This window comes from Vipera berus (genome assembly GCF_964194415.1).
Source record: "Vipera berus genome assembly, chromosome: 8".
Taxonomy (NCBI): Eukaryota; Metazoa; Chordata; class Lepidosauria; order Squamata; family Viperidae; genus Vipera; species Vipera berus.
The window spans coordinates 24,235,580-24,252,936 of NC_138211.1; the positions used below are offsets into that span (position 1 = coordinate 24,235,580).

At 50.3% G+C, this 17,357-nt stretch overlaps 2 protein-coding genes across 5 annotated transcripts; both read right to left on the reverse strand.

The window, feature by feature from the left end:
• Window positions 1-125: 125 nt before the first annotated feature.
• On the reverse strand, window positions 126-1,751 carry NUDT18 (nudix hydrolase 18). The gene is made up of 3 exons (XM_081334078.1): window positions 1,489-1,751; window positions 1,181-1,394; window positions 126-791 (listed from the first exon to the last, which is right to left on the reverse strand). The coding sequence occupies exons 1-3, from the start codon at window positions 1,633-1,635 to the stop codon at window positions 190-192; spliced, it is 963 nt and encodes a 320-aa protein (XP_081190204.1). The 5' UTR covers window positions 1,636-1,751; the 3' UTR covers window positions 126-189.
• LOC308671679 (receptor expression-enhancing protein 4-like) lies at window positions 1,741-10,502 on the reverse strand. Of its 4 annotated transcripts, XR_014027267.1 has the most exons (9): window positions 10,122-10,502; window positions 9,818-9,890; window positions 9,619-9,695; window positions 7,221-7,341; window positions 6,620-6,733; window positions 6,083-6,215; window positions 2,683-2,773; window positions 2,142-2,314; window positions 1,795-2,019 (listed from the first exon to the last, which is right to left on the reverse strand). XR_014027267.1 is itself a non-coding variant. In XM_081334076.1 (8 exons), the coding sequence occupies exons 1-8, from the start codon at window positions 10,334-10,336 to the stop codon at window positions 1,960-1,962; spliced, it is 954 nt and encodes a 317-aa protein (XP_081190202.1). In that variant the 5' UTR covers window positions 10,337-10,502; the 3' UTR covers window positions 1,741-1,959. The 4 variants fall into 4 exon arrangements, 3 of the variants coding, with proteins under 3 accessions (XP_081190202.1, XP_081190201.1, XP_081190203.1); XM_081334076.1 differs by lacking the exon at window positions 2,683-2,773 and having other exon boundaries at window positions 1,741-2,019; window positions 6,632-6,733; XM_081334075.1 differs by lacking the exon at window positions 2,683-2,773 and having other exon boundaries at window positions 1,741-2,019.
• Window positions 10,503-17,357: the final 6,855 nt, after the last annotated feature.

The window sequence follows — 17,357 nt, forward strand, 5'->3', positions numbered from 1 at the left end:
GTACCAAGGGCTGCCAGGACTGCTTGGTCTTCCTTGCCCACCTTCCTTTCAGCAGGGGTGGGTAGAATAGCATCCTTTGGAAAAGAGGCATCCCAGGCCTGCTGTGCGTCTGGTGACCTCGGGGCGTTTCTATCCCAGCCAGAACTCCGGGCGGCTTCCATTTCCGGCGCAGCCCTCGGCTGGGAGAAGCTAACTGTAAATGGGGAGAAAGGAAGCGGTGCGAAGCCTTTGGAGCAGCTGGTTCTTCAGAGCCGCCTCTTCCACTTCCCACCAGGTGAAAGCCGGCTCCTGCAATGCCGGTGGGGCCGGCTCCTGCGAGCCGTCGCTTCCGACCGTGGCCACAACGTTGAAGCAGATGCCGTCGCTTTGCCCTGGATCCTTGCCAAGATGCTGCAGGCCGAGCAGGCCCTGGAGGCGGACGGCCACCTCGGGCCGGGCCGTGCATTTCCGGAGCAGCGGCTGCACGGCTGCCAGGAGCCTCTTGCCCGGCTTCGAGGGAGACAGGCTGCTGATTGCCACGGGCAGGTGCGGCACCCCGCCCGTTTCCAGGAGCACCCACAAGGAGTCGTTGCCGCCGGCGAAGACGAGCAAGAACCTCTGGCAAACCGACGCGCAGGGCAGCTCCACCGGCAGGACGGGAGGATGGCGGGGGCTGGCGCGGTACTGCAGGGCCAGCTCCATTAAGGGCAGGATGTCCCGCGAGCGGAGCGGCAGGGCGGGGCTCTCCCGGTCCCACCACAGCGCCTGCAGGGACTCCGCGTCTGCCTGCCGCAGGCTCTTCAGCGTCCCGCCTAGAGAAAGGGAGATCAGCGCTAGGGAGCTGCGCCCGGCCGGACTCGTCTTAAGGGCCGCGGCGGGAGGTCGATGCCAGGGCGGGCAAGCAAAGCAGAAACTGGCGAGAGGAGGCGCGCCAAGCTTTAGGAAGCGTTTTGCGAGCCCGCGGACTGGAAGGAGGCGCCGCCTGCCAGGGCTCCAGCCGGGGGAAGAACGCTCGCTTGGGAACAGCCAAAACTCCATCCAGGGGCTTCAAACCTCCCACCCGCCAGTCGGGGGGGGGGGGGGGCAGCTCGTGCGTTCGCTCCAGCCGGCGGATCGCCCCCTCCCGCTCCGTCCCCCGCGGAGCCCCCTCCAGCAGAGCCGGCCAGCCCGCCCCCTCGCGCATCCCCGGGCCGGGCCCCACCGGTGGGCCGGGCGAGAAAGACGAAGCGGATCCAGCAGGGGCCGCGCTCCTCCACCGCCAGCAGCGTGAGCGGCCGGCACTGCAGCCCCGTCTCCTCCTGCACCTCCCGCCGCACGGCCTCCACCACGGTCTCGCGGGGCTCCATCCGGCCGGCCGGCAGGTACCAGCTCCCGTAGCACTCGCGCTTGGCCTCCTGCATCACCAGCACCTCGTCCTGCGCCGGGCGACGGGGGGGGGAGAGAGAAGGGGTCGTCAATGGGCGGCCCGCGGGCGCCGCGCGGGGGGGGCGGGGGGCCGACTCCGCGGACCTTCTCGTTGAGCAGCACCGCCAGCACCACGTAGCAGACGTTGCCCCGCAGGCGCGCCGGCTCGGGGGCGCCCGGGTCGCTGCCGCCCGCCTCGGGCATCGGCCAGCCCTCCCCGCCGAGCAGCGCCCGCAGCTCCTCGTCCGCCATCCCGCCGCCCGGAGGCCGTTGCGTCGCCCGCGCGGCAGCCCCGCCCCCGCCGGGCGCTCCCCCCCCCCCCCGCAAGAGACGGGCCGAGGCTGCGCGGGCGGGGAAAAGGCCTTTATTGGAAGGCTAAAAGGGGCGGCGGCCCCGAGGAAGCTTCGCTTGGTGGCTCCGGCCGGGGATGGCGCGCGCGAACGAGCCGGGCAAGGGCGGCGGCGGCGGCGGCAGCTCCTCCTCGGCCCGCGGCCGGGCGGCTCTGGGCGTGGGGAAACGACGAAGAGCTGGCCCTGACCCAGCTGGAAGCCTTGCCCGCCGCGCCTCCGGGAGAGCCTAGGGCTCTTGGTCCGGCCTCTGCTTCCGGGAACGGCTTCGGAGCCCCCGAGAAGAACTCTGCGAAAAGAAGGCGGCCAGCAGCGTTTGGCGGGGCGAGGCCAGGACTCCATCCCCCCCCCCCGCTCCGAGCCAGAGCAAGCCCGGGGTTCCCCGCCGCCTGGCCCAGCCTGCCGCCTGACCTCTTTCGCTGGCGGCCGCTTCTTCACCTGCCGGAAGCTTTGGCTTCTGGCCAAGGGCTTGGGAAGGGCGGGGTCCTTGCAGCGGCCTCTGGAGGGGGCAGAGACTTCAGAGTCTGTCCAGCAGTCCTCCTCCTCCTCCTCCTCGCTATCGGAGCCCGGCTGCTGCCTGCGCCCTAGGCAAATACAGGCCGAAGGAAGACTCAGAGAGCAGCAACCTGTGAACCTCTGGATGTCTGTCCAGACTGAAGCTGGATGCAAGGCGCCCCTAACTTGATAAAAGGAATGTCTGACCTCCCCATGAATGAAACTGAGATTCGCCATACCCTCTTTACTTTCAACCAGATCCCTGCATTGACTGATCACACGCGCAAACTAGTATCTCCAACTGTCAACATTTTTTAAAAAATCTGGCTTGATTGACATTTAAGATCTCTCATCCCTTTTGATTGGAAAAAGGAACTACAAAATTTATGTTGGATTCTTGATTAAAAGCAAAGCACTTGGTGCAGAGTTTGCCACCCCACCCTTTAAGGAACTCAACTCGGTCTCAAAAGAACCCTCAGAAATCAGTCTGGGCTGAAGGAATGATAATCCCCAGATTGTGTACCACGCTCCTGGAGAAATGATCCCACCTAGGAGTAAAGAGAGAAGATATGTAGACCTAGGTGACCTCAACGTCCACAGCCACTCAGCCTTGGTAGGGCTGAATTCGAGTCAATTTGCCTCCCTGGTAAACTATGCACACACAGGTGTGTACCTCATCTCAAGATATGCACAGCAGAAATGTCAAATTTACAGTAAGATTCCTGTTGCAGATGTATTCCCTCCCTCATCTGAAGTCTTAATCCTGCATTGCATGTATGGCCCTTAGACACCATCAAAGTGGCTATAACATTTGACCACCCCACCTTATGTTTTGGAAATAACTCAAGAGGGGGAATAACATATCTAACTCATTCCTCCTATTTTCCCAACAATCACTACCCCATGAGATGTGCTGAAAGTGTATGGCTGACCCAGGGTCACCCAGCTGGTTTTTCATGGCTATGCCGGGACTGGAACTCAGATTCCTGGTTCCAAGTTTGGCGTCTTAACCACTAAGCCAAACTTGCTCCAATAGGCTGGGTTCACCCAAAAGGGATTGCCCCACAGTAAAACTGGTGGCATAACCAGTGATAACTGAACAAACATCCATAGCATGGTTTAACTTGATCTAGAGAAGATACTAAGACACAAAATGTGGACTTCCGGTTTGCCATCACGGCCACTGGAGGGTGAGCTCCATCTTCCACGTTCAATTTTGCACCTCTGGGAGACCCTGGAAAGGGTCGAAAGTTGTCCTGTAGGGGCGACAAGCAAGGAGGGGATCCCTGCTTGATCGCGGGAGGGTGGTAGCCCTTCCTCTTGATCCGGGGCAGACCTCCAAACCGGCAGACAAAAGACCGGCCATAGAAATATGGCCCGTCACTAGACTGCAGGTAGGTAAAGGTAAAGGTTCCCCCGCACATGCGTGCTAGTCATTTCCGACTCTAGGGGCCGGTGCTCATCTCCGTTTCAAAGCCGAAGAGCCAGTGTTTGTCCGAGGACGTCTCTGTGGTCATGTGGCCGGCATGACTAGACGCCAAAGGCGCACAGAACACTGTTACCTTCCCACATTAGTGGTCCCTATTTTTCTACTTGCATTTTTATGTGCTTTCGAACTGCTAGGTTGGCAGAAGCTGGGACAAGTAACAGGCGCTCACTCTGTTACGCGGCACTCAGGATTCGACCCACCAAACTGCCGACCTGATCGACAAGCTCAGCGTCCTAACCCACTGAGCCACCGCGTCCCATAGACTGCAGATAGCCGAAGTCAACCAGGCCCTTCTAAAGCAGTGCAGATGAGATGGTGAGATCTGAATGTCTCTTGAAACCTAATTATCTTTTTTACCTGTATAAGCTGCCCAAAGTATTTTTCCCCCTGTGGAGAGAGGGAAGAGAAATCCTATCCCACCCTCTAAAAGCAGTGGTGACTGACTATCCAGGAGAGTTAACGCTGAAAGAATCACCTTATTTTAACTGGATTTATGCTTCTAAAATTTGGGGATCAAAAGATTTCTTATCCCTATTGAACATTTGGGTTTTTACTTACCAAAAAAGAAGTAAAATTGGAAAAAGAAATATAAAAATTTATTTAAAAACCTTAAACGGCATTGGTTACATCTTGTGGCTAAATCTGATATTACAACCTGTTATTGTCTAAGAGAGACTTGGCTTGAAGCCCAGACTATAGATAAGACTTTTGCAACCTTGGCAGATATCAGCTGTGAGAAGCTCAGCTGTGTTCTATACCCAGTGATAAAATTATTTTCATCCCTTGATTGTAAAGCTTTTAATCTAATACACCACTAAGAGAATATGGATGAAGATCAGGAACAGATTCTTTCTGCCAAAAGCAATTCATGAAACTATTATTACAGCCTCCAATGAAATAAGACACAAGAACAAGATGTCAGCCTAAATGTTCAAACCCTAACTTTGACTACAATTAAAGAAGCAACTACACAGAACACAATAGAAGTGGAACAATCAAACACTATGATAGAGGATTCAATGGACAACAAACACAGTTAATGGAAAACCCACAAAAGGGGCTGATAACACTGAAAACGGAAAAGACTTTCTATATAAACCAGAAGAAATTTGAGGAGCAAGAACAGGCCAAAGGGAAGATAAACATTCCAGGACAACTACGGGGAGATAGAATAATAGACAATTTGTTAGTCCTTCCAAAAGAATGGTGATTGGATGGGCTCTTATTTCAAATAATATATACAATAACAAAGGGAGATCTATTTGATGATTTAAAAGCACTGACATGGAAGGCGAGTTGGCAAAGAAAGAAAGCTAGAATAAGGCTCAAGAAAATAGGGGTTTGGATTTATTAGTGAGGATGTTATGTTATCAATTAGAATACACTCACACAAACAAGATGTGTAGTTTGAATACTAGATTATGCTATGAATTGAGATAAAGAAAACTGGTCATTTAAAACTCAGAAGTATAAATATCTAAAGTTAAATTTGAATATTGATGGGAAATTAAAAATTGGGGGAAACAAATAGGATATTGTCTATAAAGATTGAATGTAAAATTAAGATACATATAAGTTTAAAAAAATGATAAATGTAATAAGCACCTTTACGTAGTTGATAAAATAAGAACTGTGTTAGTTTAAATATGAGATAGTAGATATTAAGAGAAAAAGAGAGGAAGTATTTGATGTTGAAATAAGGGAAATTTTGGCCATTAAATTTAAGACATTTGGAAATTAATAGAAAATAAGAATGTTATACTGTATTATCAATTAGATGATGTAAGATGGTGAGAAATACAATATTTCAAATCGATAGGACATGTATCTTGAATATTAGATTTTGTGATGAATTGTGGTAAATGAAACTTTGGTTACCTAAAACTTGGAAATTATAAATATTAAATGTTAAATATTGACAGGAAACTAAAAATTGGGAAAAAAATTACAGGACAATGATTGTCTATAAAGATTGAATGTTAAAGCAATTAGAATATGAATAAGCTAAAAACTATTGATAAATGTAACAATATTTTTACTTAATTGATATAAGAATTGTATTAGCTTAAACATGAGACAGTAAATAGTAGGAGAAAAAGAGAGGAAATATTTAATGTGGTAATTTTAGATTTGTATTAAAGACACTTGTATGTTATTTAATTATTAACCTAGCTGCCATGTTGCTTTTTAAATACTTAAATGTAAAACTAGAAAGTCAATAAAAAAAATTTTTTTAAAAGGAAACAAAATGCTGAACTACAAAAGTGACCGAATGCCATGTTAAGGTAGTCATCTTGAACCTAGCCTTGGAGGATTTTAAAAACACTGGATATTTTTGTCTCTTGCTCTACAATGAAGGTTTCCTTACCAACTGGTTGCCGGCATAGTTCCTGTTCCTCCAGATAGAGGGGATCTGAATAATGCACCATGGCTGTTTCTGGGATGGAGCGCAAATCCTGCATACTGAAGCTGCGTAAACGACCTGCCAGAGCACCCTGGCCCTAACCGGGAGACAAGAGAGTTAAAGGGAATTATTTGGGAATCGACAAAGGGGTTGCTTCAGAAATGGGAAATAGTATTTCAGAAGAGAAAGATCCATCACTCAGCACACAGTTCCTGATACTTAACCCAAAGTACATATATGAGAAGCCTTTATAGAAACATAGGAGGTAGTAGTAGGTGAGGAAGGAAATTAGCTACCCATGTGATACAAGCTGAAAATGGCATAGAATTAGGGGGAGAAGCAGCCCAATACCGCCTAGTTACCAAAGATGATTTGGGGGTGAGAAACCTGCTTCTACAGGAAGGAATACCAATGGCAGTACCTCCCCTCCCCTTCGTTCCGCAAGGCCCAAGCTTGCCAATCCCGCCAAGAGATCAGAGCAAAGGAAACATCAGAGGTTACTTTTGCAGCCACCTGGATAGCTGCTGTGGCTGCCACATTGATGCTCTTCTTCCCAAAGCTCACAAGACTCTCATAACCACGCTCTTTGGCTTGGCAGATGAAGTGGTCAATCTCCTGCAGGAATTCACATACAATTGACAGGTTCAGAAGAAGGGCATCCCCCAAAAAATCCCCTCCAGGTTTTCCCCATGCATCTCCTGCCACAGGATAAGGAAGTGCTCCTGCCACTCAACTGCAGGAAAGGAAGGGGGGCAAGGAGTGGAGGTCTGGCACCCAAAAAGCCTTTTATCTTTCCCTCCCATTTATTGCCATGGGTGGCAAGGAGGCAGCTATTTCGGTACACGTGGTGTGATCATTACAGAGACCCCAATCTTCTGCTGCCTGTACCCATTTCCCAAAGGCTGCCTCCAGCTCTGACTCCTTGTTCTGCCTTGGTGAAGCACATTCTAAGTTGGCATAATTTCATGCAGGCTCAGCGCCTTTAAAGGTGCAGTCAGGAAATGCTCTGCATTATTTTCATTGAGAAAAAGGGGGAAAACAGGACAATGGGCACTGCTGTCCACTCACCAACAACAGTGGCCTGGGCTAGGAAGAGCATTACCTTTTCTTTGCTGGACAGTGTAGGATGCACAAGCTTGCGGTACAACAGGCTGGCCCCCTTTGTGTAAGGAGACAGGAGCCATACCACAAAGGCCATTTTGATCTCATAGTAGAAGGGAAACCTGCAACCAAAAAGATACCCATGGAGCCAGCAGTGCCCAACAGATTGCTGACTTTGTTCTGTGGAGGAAATTGTCCACACAAAATACAATGCAAAACAGAGAATTAGTCGCTGGCAATACCAACAGAACATGATCCCATGAAGTACTTTGCAAAGGTTGCCTTCAGCAACCAGCACCGCCCACATACATTCCCCTTTTGTAATTCAGTCCTCAAGGTGTGGCTTCTCAATGCCTCCTCCGGAGTCGAGTCGCCCCATTGCCTCTCTCTGGCTTACTCTCCTAGCCTCTTTGTTTGCGGGCGTCTCTCATTTCCTCCTACCCAGCCTCCCCACCCAGCTGCGTCTCATCCTGAGCACGAGCAGAAGGGCCAGGTTCCTCACTGGAATGTAAGTCTTGGAGCTCATCAGAGCCTTCCTCCGACTCTGATGGCTCCCCAAACCCCTCCTCAGATTCCCCGGACTCAGCTGTTGGGATCACAGGCTGGCACGGAATCACAACAGACTTCAGCAATGGCTATCCTGGCAAATGGGCTACTTTCAGAACTAAGGAGGGTTAGAAGAAGCCTTTCCAGAAAACCCAGAAATGATTAGGGAACGAAAGGAATCCCAGCACTCCTTTGCTACCTCCGAGAACAGAGCCATTTCAGTTACTGTAGGTAGTTCTCTGCCTACAACCATTTGTTCAATGACCAGTTATGATGGCACTGAATGAATGGTGGTTACAACTGGCCTTTGGAGTCCTGGCAGTCCCAGCAATCTCCCCAGCTCCCCAGGCATGTGATCGTGATCTGGGCACTTGGCAACTGGTTCACACTTATGACTGGTTGCAGCATCCTATGTTCATGTGACCGCCTTTTGCCCCTTGGCAACAATCAACTAGCAATTAAAGCTACTGTTTTGACTCTGGCCCAATCACATGATCTCTCCCAAACAAGAAAAGCCAGAGCAAGACGATAAACCACATCCCTGTGATGGGTTGGCTGTGAAGGCCACCCCAACTGAATCTTCCTAACAAGAAGGGCTGGATCCAATTTTCCTCTATACGTGCTCAGAACCAGTTAAAACAGACATGTCAAACCCAAGGCCCGGGGGCCAGATCCAGCCCGCGAAGTGGTTTCATCTGGGCCACGCGAAGCCATCCTGGAAACAGTGAGGGAACGGCCCCCACTGCCTTGGCCCTGGCCCAGAGACCCTCCTTCTGCCAGAGACCCTCAGATCTGTCCCACTCCTGCCCAAGCCCCCATAGGCACCCTTGATGCCAAAGATGTAGAGCTGGCCATGCCCAACCAGGCCACGCCCACCCAGGCCATATCCACAGGGGCCCCTGAGGGCAACCGCAATGCTGATGCAGCCCTCAATGAAATTGAGTTTGACACCCGAGGTAAAATGTTTCAGCTCTGCCCAGCAAACTCATTGGCTGCATTAAGCAGTAAAATGTCAACTTAGGATTTAAGAGGGTGGTAACCCAACCGTATAAAGGGACGCGGTGGCTCAGTGGGTTAGGGCGCTGAGCTTGTCGATCAGAAGGTCGGCAGTTTGGCGGGTCGAATCCCGAGTGCCGCGTAACAGAGTGAGCGCCTGTTACTTGTCCCAGCTTCTGCCAACCTAGCAGTTCGAAAGCACGTAAAAATGCAAGTAGAAAAATAGGGACCACTACGGTGGGAAGGTAACAGCGTTCCGTGCGCCTTTGGTGTCTAGTCATGCCGGCCACATGACCACGGAGACGTCCTTGGACAAGCGCTGGCTCTTCGGCTTTGAAACGGAGATGAGCACCGGCCCCTAGAGTCGGAAACGACTAGCACGCACGTGCGGGGGAACCTTTACCTTTACCTTTAACCCAACCGTGGCTTATTTAAACCATGCTGACATTTTTTTCCTGTCTCATTTACTCGAAAAGCTTACCGCAAGTATAAATTGGGAAAACCGTGAAAGGGGAGCAACAAATGTAATGAGATAAAGAGGTGAACTTAGTTCGGATAGTAGGTCAAGCAAAACAGGAAGAACAGAATACTAACAACCATTCTGAGTCACGGACAGATGTGAAAAAAGGGCAAGCCACTGGTTGGGAAAACGGAGTGGGGGCAAAGCCCCTCCCCAATGCAGAAGGTGGTTAATGGCCAAGGATGGGGAGGGGGGAGCTTTAAGTGCTACTTTTTGCTGTAGAATTCCAACTGCTGCACAGCCCTTCGCAGCAGGCGTTTCTGCACGCGCAGGCAGCCGGGTCCGGCTAAAGCCTCGACTTGTTCCGCCTCGTCCCGCCTGGCGAGGAGCCACCCACCAGGAAAAGAAGGCGTCCGTGACGGTCTCCGTGGCCATGAAGAGCGCGAAGACGATCCAGTACATCATCCACCGCACCTGGGGAGCCAGGAGGTGGGTCGGACCGCTGCCGCCGCCCCCCGCCCGGTCCCCGAGGAAAAGGGGCGCGGAGACGCGGCGGTCTCCCCCGGGCTGCCGCCCCCGCGCGGGCTCTCACTCACGTACTCCCGGACGTCCTTGTTCCTCACGGCCTTGTACGAGGCGTAGGCCGGGTACAGCGTCCCCAGCAGGAGCCTGTAACGCAAGGGCGGCGTCAGGCAGGCCGGCCAGCCTCGGTAGGCGCCCGCCAGCAGAGCCAGCCAGGCCCGCCGCCCGCAGCGCAGCGCAGCGGCCTTCAGGGCGCCCAGCACCATGGCCGGCGGAGGGCGAGCGGGTTTCTCCGGGAGCCGCCGCCGCCGCCGCCGCTCTTTCCCCGCCCGGGATCCGCCCCGCCAGCGGCCCCGCCGCCCCCGGCCCGGGACTCACTGCACGGCGCGGCTCAGCGCCCAGGCCACCATCGCCGCTCCAACCGCCCGCGCGCGCTGCCATTGGCCGCCTTTATCCCCGCCCCCGCCGCGGCCGGCCAATCGAGGCGGGGCCGCGAGCAGCCCTCGGTCTGGTTTCCGTTGTTTGGATCCAGGCGGCTGCTGGATTGGGCGGAGTTTCTCCTGCGAGTCCCCCCGCCCCCGCCTCTCCTCCATCACGTGCCAGACTCCGGCTTGATCTGCGCTTCCAGTCCAACTTCAACTTCGGGGAGTCTCGCGAGAGCGCCGAATGGGAGCCGGGAGCGGGGGCGGGGCTTTCGGGAGGATGTTTCGTGGCGGCTTCTGTCAGCCGCGCGTTTGCTGCGCGTTTGTTCCTCTCCAAGGGGCCGTTTCTGTCATCCGAGGCCCTTGAATGCTCAGTCTGAAAGCCCAGCTGGTCCCAAGAGTGGAGGCTGCTACTGAGAAAGTCCCTATTTATCACGTTCGTGTTATTTATTATATAGTTGGTTATTATTTTATTTTCCTGGGCTCCAAGATCACCGCAGATGGGGACTGCAGCCAAGAAATTAAAAGACGCTCCTGGGGAGGAAGCCATGGCAAATCTAGACAGCACACTAAAAAGCAGAGACATCACCCTGTCAACAAAAGGGCGTATAGTCAAGGCTATGGTCTTCCCAGTTGCAATGTATGGCAGTGAAAGTTGGACCATAAGAAAGGCTGAGCGCCAAAGAATTGATGCCTTTGAACTATGGTGCTGGAGAAGACTCCTGCGAGTCCCTCGGACTGCAAGGCGATCAAACCGGTCAGTCCTAGAGGAGATCAACCCTGACTGCTCTTTAGAAGGCCAAATCCTGAAGCTAAAACTCAAATACTTTGGCCACCTAATGAGAAGGAAGGACTCACTGGAGAAAAGCCTAATGCTGGGAAAGGTGGAGGGCAATAGAAGAAGGGGACGACAGAGAAGGAGGTGGCTGGATGGAGTCACTGAAGCAGGAGGCGTGAGCTTAAATGGACTCCAGAAGATGGTAGAGGACAGGAAGGCCTGGAGGAACGTTGTCCATAGGGTCACAATGGGTCGCACATGACTTCGCCACTAACAACACACTAAAAAGAGAAGATGGCAAGGAAGTAACAGGCAATCAGTGTTCACAAAAAAATGATAGGCAAACACACAAAAAACATAACTGCAAAAGACATACTAGAAACAAAAAATAAAATAAGAAAATGGTAAGGGAACACCTATTCGACCTTGACAAGTATATATCACCAGGACCCGACAGATTACATCCCAGAGTTCTGAACATCATATCTTTCAAGAATCCTGGAGTACCCAGGAAGTACCTGAGGATTGGGAAAAGGAAAAAAACAGACCCAGGAAACTACAGACCAATCAGTTTAACATCAATACCTGGGAAGATCCTGGAAAAGATAATAAAAAAACAGATCTGCAAACAATTAAAAAGGTAAAGGTTTCCCCGCACATGCGTGCTAGTCGTTTCCGACTCTAGGGGCCGGTGCTCATCTCCGTTTCAAAGCCGAAGAGCCAGTGTTTGTCCGAGGACGTCTCCGTGGTCATGTGGCCGGCATGACTGGACGCCAAAGGAGCACAGAACACTGTTACCTTCCCACCGTAGTGGTCCCTATTTTTCTACTTGCATTTTTACGTGCTTTCAAACTGCTAGGTTGGCAGAAGCTGGGATGAGTAAAAGTAAACAAAGTTATAACCGGTAGCTAGCACGGGTTTCTCAAAAACAGATCATGCCAAACCAATCTTATTTCATTCTTTGATAAAGTGACCAAATTAGTAGAGCAGTGAAACACTGTGGATGTAGTATAGTTAGATTTCAATAATTCATTTGACAAAATAGACCACAACCTACTGCTAGATAAGCTAGAAAAAGGTGGAATAGACCAGGGCTTTTCAACCTTTTCACTGATTGTACCACTTTTAGGATATGGCAATAGTCAAGTATCACCAGTCGCCCAACAAGGTGTCAAAAATCTGCTGACCAAAAAAAGGGGAAAGTACAGGTAGCCCTTGACTTACAACAATTCGCTTAGTGACTGTTCGAAGTTACAGCGGCACTGAAAAAAGTGACTTATGACCATTTTTCTCACATGTCTTTTGCAGCATCCCTAGGGTCATGTGATTTACATTCGGATGCTTGGCAACTGATTCATACTTATGATGGTCACAGTGTCCCAGGGTCATGTGATCACCTTTTGCAACTTTTTGACAAGCAAAGTCAATGGCCGGGGGGGCATGGCCAGGTCATCACTCAGGTTGTATTCTCACCACGCAGAGAGGCCAGGCAAGGCAAACCAGTGACATGCCGAACCTGTCTGTGCATGCGCAAAGGCTGAGGCGCATGCGGTTTCCTCTGTGCGCGCACAGGCAGGTTCGGCATGTTGACCGCCTTGCCCAGCCGCTCCATGTGGTGAGAAGATCGCATGGCTGCCTGCCGAAACCCGGCTGGGGTCTGGGCATGGTAATGTGGACTTTCATGCCGCTCGCAGCATCCCCTCCCCAATAGTCCACAGGTGTGTGAAGAGGGTGAGGGCCATTTGGTGGTTTCTTTCAGGGGATGCCTGTTTTTCTCCCTCGTTATGAATATCTTCCTGCCACTTTGCTCTTAACGCTGTGCGGCTCTTGTCCAGCAATTTATAGTGGTCTTTCAAGCCATGATCACTGGCAGCACAGCCACGCTGGCAGCCGGTCCCCCTCTCCTTGTCCCTTCCTGGGCACAGAGGGAGGGAGGCAAGGAAGGGACAAAGAGGAAAGGAAGGAAGGAAGGAAGGGACAGTGAGAGGGAGGGAAGGAAGGACTCTCATGCCGCAACCCTTCCCCAGCTGCGTTTCTTACCTGTTTGTTGCTGCCACCTGTGTGCACACCTGGCCTGTTTTTAGTCCTCTCGCCCCTCCTCCTCCTCCTTTTACCTTCGGTGCAGCTCCAGCTGACTCTTCTTCCTCCTCCCAAGGCTGCATATATATTTTTTTCTCCCCCCCCCCCCAACTGCCTCCTTTTATAGCCTCTCCTGTCTCTGCCCCCTCCTCCGCCTTTCTCTTCTGGGTGTGCCGGAAGTGCCAATCCTGCAGCTCCTGAGGATTCTCTCAAGGCAAGTCCTGCGCTGCGTCACTTTGGCTTGGTCCCTCCCCCGCTACCCTGGGCCACGTACCACCTGCCACGTGCCAATGTACCACAGGTGGTACACGTACCACCAGTTAAAAAGCCCTGGAATAGACAACATCAGCACCAGATGGATTTCTAACTAGCTGACAAACCATGCTCAAGTGGTCATCAAGTTTTGGATACCTTGCTAGGCAACTGGTACTCAAATATTGCCGTATCCTAAAAGTGGAACAATCAGTGAAAAGGTTGAAAAGCCCCGGACTAGACGACCTCCAGGTCCCTTCCAGCTCTATTCTGATTCTGATTTACATGTCACAGTAATTACATGACTCACCTAGAAAGAAATTGTGTTAAAAGATTCAGTTTGTTTTTACTGTGAAAGATAGCTTGAATTCACATGATAGTGATATTTTTGTGTTTATCCCAAATTCTCTGAGGAATCAAAACGTCCAGTTGGAACCAAAGGACTATCTAAATCAGCTTCCTGGATCTTGCAATAACCAATAGATACCTCAAAGAATTATCTCAAATAAGGATGGATGCAAGAAATATCCCCCTTTTTGTCACTTCTGTCCTGTAATGTAAGTTTTCCAGAAATTGGCTTAATGTATTCTGGAAAATTTGCTTGATTTGTTTGATGTGGGACTTCGAGACAAGATGGCTCAGTAGCAGACTCTGACCACCTCCTATTATTTATATCTCCACAACTGTTTCTTTGCTATGGTAATTGCTAAAAAAACAGGTGATTATGAATGATTATTTGATCCTTGGTGAGGATCCTCCCCCACTAAAGTGACAATGTCAGCAGCTGCTACGAAAGATCTGCTGGTTGCTCTCCAGCGCTGAAGCACCCACAACTTCTGGAGGCAAGCCATTCCACTGATTATTTATTTATTTTATTTTTTATTTTAATTCCATTTATATCCTGCCCTTCTCCGAAGACTCAGGGCGGCTTACAAGCTTAGCAGTAGCCTTCATTCTATGTATATGCCTGCTTATTAGGGCTTTCACACACACCCCAAGCGGCATTATTACCAAGTCAGCTTATTGCCTCCAACAATCTGGGTCCTCATTTTACCTACCTCGGAAGGATGGAAGGCTGAGTCAACCTTGAGCCTGGTGGGATGCGAACCTGCACTAATTGCAGGCAGCTGGTGTTACTTAAGGAGGCATTAGCCCACTGCTCCACCAAGGCTCTTAATTGTTCTCACTACCAGGAAATTTCTCCTTAGTTTTAATAATAATAATAAGTTGGAAGGGACCTTGGAGGTCATCTAGTCCAACCCCCTGCTCAGGCAGGAAACCTTATACCATTTCAGACAAGTGGCTGGCCAGTCTCTTCTTAAAAACTTCCAGTGTTGGAGCATTCACCACCTCTGGAGGCAGGTTGTTCCACTGGTTAGTTGTTCTAACTGTCAGGAAGTTTCTCCTTAGTTCTAGGTTGCTTCTCTCCTTGACTAGTTTCCATCCGTTGCTTCTTGTCCTGCTTTCAGGTGCTTTGGAGAATAGCTTGACTCCCTCTTCTTTGTGGCAGCCTCTGAGATAGTTTTAAGTTGGATATCTCTTTAATAATCTTCTAAACTCGTCCTGCACTCTGGTGCTTTGATGGATAGGTTGTCTCCCTCTTCTTTGTGACAGCGTCTCAAATTTTGGAAGAGTTGTAGCCTGTCACTTCTAGTCTTTCGCTTCATTAGACTAGACTTTTCCAGTTCCTGCAACCGTTCATTATATGTTTTAGCCTCCAGACCTCTAATCATCTTTGTTGCTCTTCTCTGAACTCTTTCTAAAGTCTCAAAAAAAAATTGTATCATGATGACCAGAACAGGATACAGTATTCCAAGTGTGATCTTGGCAGTATATAGTGGTACTAATACTTCATGTGATCTTGAAACTATCACTCTGTTGATGCAGCCTAGAACTGCATTGACTTTTTTGGTGGCTGCAGCACACTGCTGGCTCATCTTTAAGTGATTGTCCACTAAAGGATATCGTGGTCAATAGTATCAAAAACCGCAAGGAGGTCAAGGGCAGCAAGGTTGGATGCATTACCCCATCCTGCTTTCACATTTATAAGCACGACCAATGCCGTTTCTGTCCCATAATTGGACCTGAAGCCCAACTGAAAGGGGTCCATATGAACCATTTCACCCAGGACCCTCTAAAGCTGCCACATAATGACCATTTCCACCTTTCCTAAAAAGGGAAGGTAAAAAACTGGATGAAAATTGTTCAGGCGGGTGGAGGTGCAGGGATGGTTTCTTAAAGGGGGGGTGGACCAAGACCTTAAATGTGCCAGGAATACCCCCCCCCAGCTGCAGTGAAGTGTTAATCATTACCTGGACCCACCTGAAGTCACCGTCCTGGAAGCTTTCACTCGCCAGGAGGGACACAGATGTAATAGTTGCACTAATAGACCTTGTCCACTTCCTTGGGGCCAACAAGGTCAAACTCTCCAGGCATCTCTAATGGACCTGCTCTACCCTTGGATTCCAACTGTGAACAGATCCAAGCAATTTTATCCGTCACGTCTTCCATGAATTCCTCTGCACAATCCTGAAGATGTTTCTTCAAAAATTTCATTCAAAACCCTTAAAAGATGAAGAATCAGTCAAACGGTGAAAAAGATTTTTAAATTTAATTGATTGCAAGTTGCATATAACTCAGCAATCCTTAGAATGCCAATTACAAGGTGTGACTTGAGCTGCACAGTGTAGGTGGCCCTCGTTACCAACCACTTGTTCAGCAATCTAATTTATGTCGCCTTTAAGCAAGTGGTACTTATGGCGGATCCTGGCTGCTGCAATGCCCCTGCACTCATGTGATTGCGATTCGGGTACTTGGCAAGCGGCTTGCACTTCTGATGGGTGCAGTGACCTGCATTCACATGATCTCCATTTGTGACCCTCCCTGCCAGCTTCTCACAACCAATGGGGACCAGCAAGAAAGGTGACAAGTCACTGTGATAAATCCCGCTGGCCTTCCTGCACTCATGCCCCACTGAGCCGCCCAACCTTTGGCCTCCCTGCACTTGTGTGTAGCCGGTGCTGGGCCTTGCTAAGCAATGTAGTCACTGTATCACTTAACAAGGACAGTCCCAGTCCCAATTGCCATCACAACCCGAAGACCACCTGTTCAGTTAAATGCAAGTACATTGATGTAACTAAATGCTTAAAAACTAAGCCTTTGTCTCACAATTTCTCCCCACCCTTGGCATTTTTTCCTGTGTTGTTTGTGTCTGGAGTATCCCTATGCGTGAAGTCTTGCTTTTCTTTTTGCTTCACATCTATTTTGGAAAAGAAAAATCTGGAAGGTAAAGAAGAGGGTTATGTGTGAGGAGAAAGGCCTCTCTTCCTCTAGTACCCCCACTTCTCTCGAGGAGGACCCTCTCCTCGCTCATTCCTTGAACTGGTCTGTTCAGAAGTGGTTTGCTCAGTTGCATCATCCCACTTCAAGGGGACTTAGCCCATTTCAAGAGTTGCCTCACTACTTAATGAAGAGGGAGGCCAGGCCCAACACACCCACCTGACCGAAAAGCAATCAATCCTGCCACAAAAAGCCATCCTGAGGGGGAAGCAGATCCTCCTCGGCCCCCAACCGGACAGCCTGGACCTTTCGTGAGATGCATCGCCCACAAAATGGAGGTCCAGCCATGCCTCCTCTTGGTCGGGAGGGGCCTTGGGAGCCCCTCACTCCCCTAGCAAATGTCAGATTTCCAGCTAGCGAATCCAAAAAGGAACTGCTGGGATATTGTTCTTCCCAAAAGTAATACTTTCGTTGAATACACTATACTGGCACAAAAGAAACTGCAGCAGGATTTCAGAAAATTATTTTTTCTACATTGTAGTGAATACACTATTACAATTACATTTATTTTAACAAAATTGCATTAATAACATTGACTACATGTAAATAGAGGAACAGTGGTAGTTTTCAATAAAAGTTTTCAGTTCTGTGGAAAGGCAAAGGGGGGGGTCTCCTACCAAGGGGCCCCAGCTGAGCCATGGCACGTGCACTAAGTGACCAGGTGCGTGTGTGACACCCCCGAGACCACAACATGGGGAAGGGACAAGGGCGACACGCTCAGCTGAGGGAGAGCCAGGCCAGCAC